Source organism: Acanthisitta chloris, unplaced genomic scaffold, assembly GCF_000695815.1.
Source record: "Acanthisitta chloris isolate BGI_N310 unplaced genomic scaffold, ASM69581v1 scaffold39734, whole genome shotgun sequence".
Taxonomy (NCBI): Eukaryota; Metazoa; Chordata; class Aves; order Passeriformes; family Acanthisittidae; genus Acanthisitta; species Acanthisitta chloris.
The window spans coordinates 2,415-9,273 of NW_008670685.1; the positions used below are offsets into that span (position 1 = coordinate 2,415).

General features: G+C 45.3%; 1 protein-coding gene across 1 annotated transcript; it reads right to left on the reverse strand.

The window, feature by feature from the left end:
- Positions 1 to 248: 248 nt before the first annotated feature.
- Positions 249 to 6,401, reverse strand: FN3K (fructosamine 3 kinase). The gene is made up of 6 exons (XM_009073746.1): positions 6,146 to 6,401; positions 5,178 to 5,329; positions 3,830 to 3,921; positions 2,866 to 2,948; positions 1,517 to 1,639; positions 249 to 780 (listed from the first exon to the last, which is right to left on the reverse strand). Exons 1-6 carry the CDS (start codon positions 6,290 to 6,292, stop codon positions 442 to 444), a joined length of 936 nt encoding a protein of 311 aa, XP_009071994.1. The 5' UTR covers positions 6,293 to 6,401; the 3' UTR covers positions 249 to 441.
- Positions 6,402 to 6,859: the final 458 nt, after the last annotated feature.

Consider the following 6,859-nt stretch of genomic DNA (forward strand, 5'->3'; position numbering starts at 1 on the left):
GAAAAGGGCTGGAAACAGAGACAGAAAACTAAAGCAGAACAAACAAGGGGAGATATAAGGAACTAGTTATTACCTGCAGCACCACCATCCCACAGCTGCAGCTCTCTCATGGAGCAGCAGCAGGAGTGGGAAGATGCTGCTGTGGAACAACTGTGGGAACACAGCAGCTCTGAGGTGAGAGAACAAGGTCAGGCTGACTGTTATGCTCCTTTTCCAACGCAGTGGAGCCTTCACAAACAACACAGCCCTTTCCTTCAGCAGGGGAGGAATCTGTGCTGGGGAACTAGTGCCTAAGTTATAAATTACACAATTGCTCTTAATTAGTGAGGCTCAAGAGTGCACTAAGCCTTTTCCATGTCCATGGTGTTTTACCATCAGTTCTGACGAGCAGGAGTTGCTCACTCCTAAGGGACTGTCTCAGAATTTCTCAAACCTACCTGGTTATTTCAGAAGTTTCCTCATCATGTTTAGGGTAGAGCCCCTGTACCCTGTGCCAAAGTGGTTCCAGTGGTTTATGTAATTGAAGAGCTGATACAACTTGTTTCGTTTCTCAAATCCTGGAGCTTTGGGTATTTTACTGTGGTAAGCAGAGAAAAAAGAGCTGCTGAAGCCCCCAAACATTCCAGCAATGGCCAGTTCAAACTCTGAGTGGCCGTAGAAGGAGGCAGGGTCAAAGATAATCGGCCCAGAGTCATCCTCAGCCACATTCCCTGCCCACAGGTCTCCGTGCAGGAGAGCAGGAACAATCTCCACGTCACAGAACATTTCAGGAATCTTTGGCTGAAAAAACATAAACAAACAGGTAACAATTAAAGAGTTTTGAAGAAAATATTGGAAAACATAAAGTACTGTAAGAGCCTGAGCTGCCTGTGTTCAGCCCTCATGGAGTGCTTTGGAAGCTGATGGAAGACAAAGCACAAAACAGTGATGAATGTTCTTGATTGTTCTTGGCAGAGCTTAGCAAAGCATTTAATTCACAGTCTGGTATCAACACCCAGTACTGATATTTCTAGACATGGATAGTGTTGGCTGCCATGAGAACTGCACTTAAATCAAAAGGTTTCAGTAGGAGAAAGGGCAGCAGGAAACATCTCACCACAGCAGCAGAACTAAAGAACAGGAGATTGCAGAGGAGCACATCCCTGGCTGTTCCCATGGAATGTGGCCTGAACCAGCTCCCGCTGTGAGGCTGCACCAGGTGAAACACAAATCTGTCCAGGCAGCAGAATCTCACCCACTCTGTCACACTGAGCTTTTAGGTAGGATTTACCTTATTATTATTAGCTGTTCTCACAAATAAGCATCAGTGCTGAATTACAGCTTGATTTTCACTGTAACAAATGAAAGAGCAACAGAAATTCTGTCCAGCTGACAGTGCTGTTGGACCCACTGCGAAGCTCATCTAGCCACTGCTCCTCATCCCAAGCTAGGTAAATCCCTTATAAAACACCTTTACAATCCCACTGATACATGTTTTCTGACATTCTAAAAACCAGATTGAAGACATGGTTCATACTTTCAGCTGTGACCAAAGTTCTCTGGCTTCTCTGTCTCCATAATCTTTCTCAATCAAATCCAGCTGAGCCTGGAGTCGGTGACGGATAAAGAAGGATGGCCAGTCACTCTGCCACTCATTCACCTGCAAAACACAGCACAGAGGTTTGTCACACACAGTTCTGACATGTATGTAGTCAGTGCTAAGAACACATAGACTGTGAAATGTTCAGTGCTGACACAATGGCCTGGACAACATCAGTGTGGCCAATGCACAGTGGCATTAGTTGTTTAGTTGATTGTTCTTTTGGGAGTGCTGCTCTCTTCACACTTAGCAGGGACTGGCTTGAACATGAGATGGAAGTCAAGGTTCTCGATATGTTCATTCATTCCCGTTTTCTTGATGTATTTTAGAGGGAGAGTTTCTGTTTCTGTGAGATCAAGTCTCACAGAAACAAGTCTCAAGGGCTGGTCTCTTCTCCCAGGCAACCAGCAGGAAGACAAGAGGGCACAGACTCAAGCTCTGCCAGGGGAGGGTTAGGTTGAATATTAGGAAGAGATTTTTTCCAGAGAGAGTGCTCAGGCATTGGAATGTGCTGCCCAGGGAGGTGGTGGATTCACCATCCCTGGAGGTTTTCAAGCTGAGACTGGATGTGGCACTTAGTGCGATGGTCTGATAACCACAGTAGGGTTGGACTGGATGATTTTGGAGGTCTTTTCCAACCCTGTTGAGTCTATGATTCTAAGTCAGCTGTTCACATCAGATTTTAAATTTTTTCTGGAAATGCAGAAATGTTGGTCATATCAGATTTTAATTTTTTTCTGGAAATGCAGAAATGTTGGTTCATTTTTACTGGGTAACACTTTTCTAATTTGGAGAAAAGTTGTATTTAGTAAAGAGTCTGAAATACTGCACATTCAGTCAGTGAAGTAGTAGAATGAAATGCTGCCATGTGCAGGGCCAGCAAAAGGCTGATTTATCTCTGAGAGTCCTTTCCTATGCCTTGGGTGATGTGTTACACAATGAGGCTCTCTCAAAGCAGTGAGGTTTGTCATTTGAAAGCCACAGAGTAAGGGCTTAATAAAAACAAACCCAAGACATGGTATCTGAAGGGATACTGATTTTAAAAGTATCACCAAGCTAAAGAACCACCACACCATTTCAAACTCTCACTCAAGGAATGTGTTGGCCACATGTGTGGTACCCAGGCACAGCTGGAGAGCTGTCATGTTCCCCGTGCTGTCAGGGCAGAACAGAACAGTGGAAGCAAAGCTGTGCTCAGAGAGCTGCAGGCCAGTGGAACAAACTTGTGTATGATTTGTTCACAGACCTCTGTGAGTGCCTGTTGGCTCTCACAGCCATGAACATACCTGTGGTATGTACCCACAGCAAGTGGCTGTGTGGAATCCAAACTGCTCCACGTACTGGGACTCGCAGTGACCAGCTCCTTTGCCTATCAAACAAGATAAGTATCAGGGGCTTTGAGATCCTGGCATGGCAAAGTTTGCAAACACAGAACTTAACTTTAGAGAACAGGCAGACAAAATATCTTTAAGTCACACTTATTTCATGGTCACAACCCAGAAAGAACTATCTTAAACTTGACAATGCTGAGTGGCAATGGAGACACAGTCACAAGTCAATGACTTTGCTTTGGATGAAGGAGTTGGACATTCAGAAACAGACACAGATTCACAATCTGCTGTTCTCACACTTGGACATGTTGCCTTTAACTGTGGCTTGGTTTTGATTCACAGATTCTTTGAGACCTGCCAGTAATCAGGCCTTCACTCAAAAATAATGGATACTTTACTACTTATTTGAGTTAAAAAATGTCACCCACAGCATCTTTGAAGGGGAACTTAATTATGCCTTCATTAACTGGGACCACATTCTGTCATCACCAGCAAACAAAAGAGGCTAAGAACATTTCAAGAGAGTGAGGGTATATGAGGCTGAAAGTTTTCACTGACAGTGAAAAAGACAATGAGTCCAAACTGTTTGACTCAGGAAACGCTGGAAGCTTCAACAATCAAGTATCTGTGCTATTTCTTACTGGATTTCAGCATCCACATAATTTCACACGACAATGAGGAATAAAAAGTAAATTAATTTGGTTCTGCCAAAGTTAAAATGATGTGGTTAAACATTATAATAGTAATTGTAGCTGCTGAGCAGGTATGTCCATCAGAGTGCCACAGGGACAGGAGAGACATAGCTCAGGAAACTGTCCCAGTATTGACTGTAAGTGTCCTTAAAATTACAATGCAATACTGCATCAGAGCTAGAGGAATTGCTTCCTTTTTGGTTTAGTACATAACATCAATACCCTACCAATTGTGCTTCCCTCATTCCTCAGCTTCTCTCCAAGTTTCTGGTTGTAAAGATGAAGCTCTGCTATCTGCTCTCCCAGCTTTGAAGAATACCTGTGGGAACACAAAAAGAAACCCCAAAATGAAACTGAAACAAGTGAACAAATATTATAGATGGATAAAACCCTCAATTAAATATGACCAAGGCTATTTTTAGAACACCTGAATCAATTTCACAAGTAGATAACAAGGAACAAATGACTGGAAGCTCTGAAGGCACAGGCTGTAACAGATAATACCATGAACACAGTCAGTGCTCTTGCAAGAAAGGTAAAGAGAACACAGGGTGGTATAAACAGGAGCAGAGAGGGCAGGAGGATCAGGTGCTCCTCCTTATCAGCCCCAGGATCAGCAGGGAACAGAACAAGGTATCTGCTGTTGGGGTTTATCCCTCCAGACCAGCTGAACAGCAATGGGAATGGTTAGCTGTAGGCAGGGATTGAGTTGAGGTTGCTTAATGCTGGAGACAGACAGCTAAAAACCAGTCAAATATTCCACGAATACCTTAACAGGAGTTGCAAGGACAAAAACTCATTTCTTCTCCCTGCCCAGAATGGGGAGAAAATAATGGGTGTAAAATTGCAAGCAGGAGGACTGATGTCAGACATTGGAAAATCCTTCCTAGGAACAGTGGGATGGATTGAAAAGGACTGCTTGGGATGCTGTGGAATTGCCTATATTGTCCCAGTAGAAATAGATAGGTGGGACAAACAGCTGCCAAGTTGGCATGTCAGTGTTCCCACAGAGGCCTGGACACAGCAGTGAACTCCTGAAAGCCTCAGCCCAGGAGCCTCTGGCTGCTGAATTCCCTGTTCAGGTTGGCTGATGGATGAAATGGAGTTGTCATCTATTCAGTTTGTTCTTCCTCACCCTTTGACCTTGTTGACTGACTGCAATCACACTGGAACATTCTACTGAGAGAAGCAGAGATTTCAAAGACCTGAGGAGCCTGTAAGGTTAAAGAAACGTGATGGGCTGGGAAAATAAACTCCAATGAACACTCTCAGGAGAGAAAGATGAGCCACACTCAGCTGTGAGCATTTCAGCACACAAAGCTCTGGGCTAGCAACAGCCATTCCTGGTGCAGAGAGAGGGTCAGGGAACAGCAAACCATGTGGAAGGACTGTGTACACACACACAGATATATCTAATATGTACACAAAGACAGACATAAACACAGATCTTGATAGAGAGCAGCTCCATCTCTGAGAGAACAGAGTTCTGCTCATGAAGTTTTCTGACTGACTGTAAGAGATAAGAAAATATGCCCCAAAACATAGCAAAATAAAAAAAAAGATGTATGGACATACTTGTTGAGGTGCTTCATCTTTAGGTACTCCATGGCAAACATTGCTCCTCCTCCAGGCAGGTCAATCACTTTGATGGGCTGAGGCACTCTCACAATCTTGGTTTTCTGAATTGCTTCCAAACTTGCCATTTCCCCTTCAAACATTTTTCTAGCCTGTCAAGGAATGAGAACATCCTTGGGCTAAACTATAGATGTTTGCAATGAGTACTTTGGAAAAAACAGCCTCAATTACAGAGTGACAAGGAGTTAATTCCTCTTGATAAGAGGACAGAGCTGCAGCAAGGCTTGAGTCCACACAGGGAGACCTGAATGCCTTAATACTTCTTTCTTTTCCTAAATTCATTCCAGGGTAGTAGGATACATCCCATTTCACCCTGATTTCCAGCTGCATTTTTCAAGCAAATATACTGTTCTTCACAGCATTTAAGATGGTTTTGATATTGATAAAGCAAATTTTGGATGGACTGTGGTGTTAGAAAAAGCAACTGAGTATTGATTTAGTAACAGAGATGTCAAGAGCCTGGCCTGAAAAGCTGCAAGAACTTTACTTTCAGAAATGCACAAAGCAATGAGGATGTCTAAAGCTCTGTAGCTTTAAAGATAATACGTGAGTTTTAGCACTGGGCCTTGTTTACACCCTCTCACTCTTGATCCTCCCAGCTGGAACATGAAAAGGAGCACAGTGAATGCAAAGTCAGCTCTGGCCTTTTCCAAACTCCAAGTATCACAATAACAGCTTTGTGCTTGGCCTCCTTTTTAGAGGAACTGCCCTGCTGATTCCTGCAAGCCACGTTACGCTGACCTCCACCCGGGCCAACCCTGCCACATTAACGCTGGCTATAAAATAGAGACAGAAAGCTGAAGGGAAAACTGGAATAATCAAAGGTCAGCCTGAAAATGCAAACCACTGAATGATTTACACTCCCTCCATGCAATCCTGAGAGCAGTTCCAGCCCTGCTGGCACTGACCTGAGGTTTGTGGTTGATTTTCACAAACACCTTTCCGCTGTCTGTCTCGTACGCTTGGCCTTGGCTGATGCATCCTCCCCCCGAGCTCCCCAGAGCCTTCAGAACCGAGGTGTTCAGCTCTGCCTTCAGGATCTTCTCCATGCTCATTCCCAACCTGCTGCAGCCTCTGCTCTGCTAAACCCACTGCGAAACAGGATTAAAGGTCTGGGTCCTTCTGTCCCCGTCACACTGCGACGAGCGAGGAAGGGCCACCCACTGCAGAAAAAAAATACAAGGGCAGCGACAAAACAGCTCAACCAGAATGTTTCAAAATGCTTAGTTTGCCGTGGGCTGTGCGCGAAAAAATAACAATCTGCTGGAATATTCGCTAGAATAAACTGCAGAGAGGTGCGTCCTGGGGCCTCTCAGCTGCGCCGGAGCTGCTGGTATTTGTAGTTTGGAGCCGCTTTTCGGTTTAAAGCTCCAGATCTCCCGTGAAGGACCATTGAAAGCCAATCCGCTAGAGGAGGCTGAAGGCAATAACCGGCGCGAGGGGATTTGATGCGAGAGGCCAAGCCGCAGGGCAGGAGGATGCGGTTAAACCCTGCTGCGGGCCGGGACAGCGGCCGCGAGGGTCGGGGAGAGCCCACGGTCTGCGGCTGAAACGCCAACGGGTGCGGGAGAGCGGCCTGGGAGCCGGGAGATGCGGGACGGGAGCGGCGGGGGGGCCGCGGG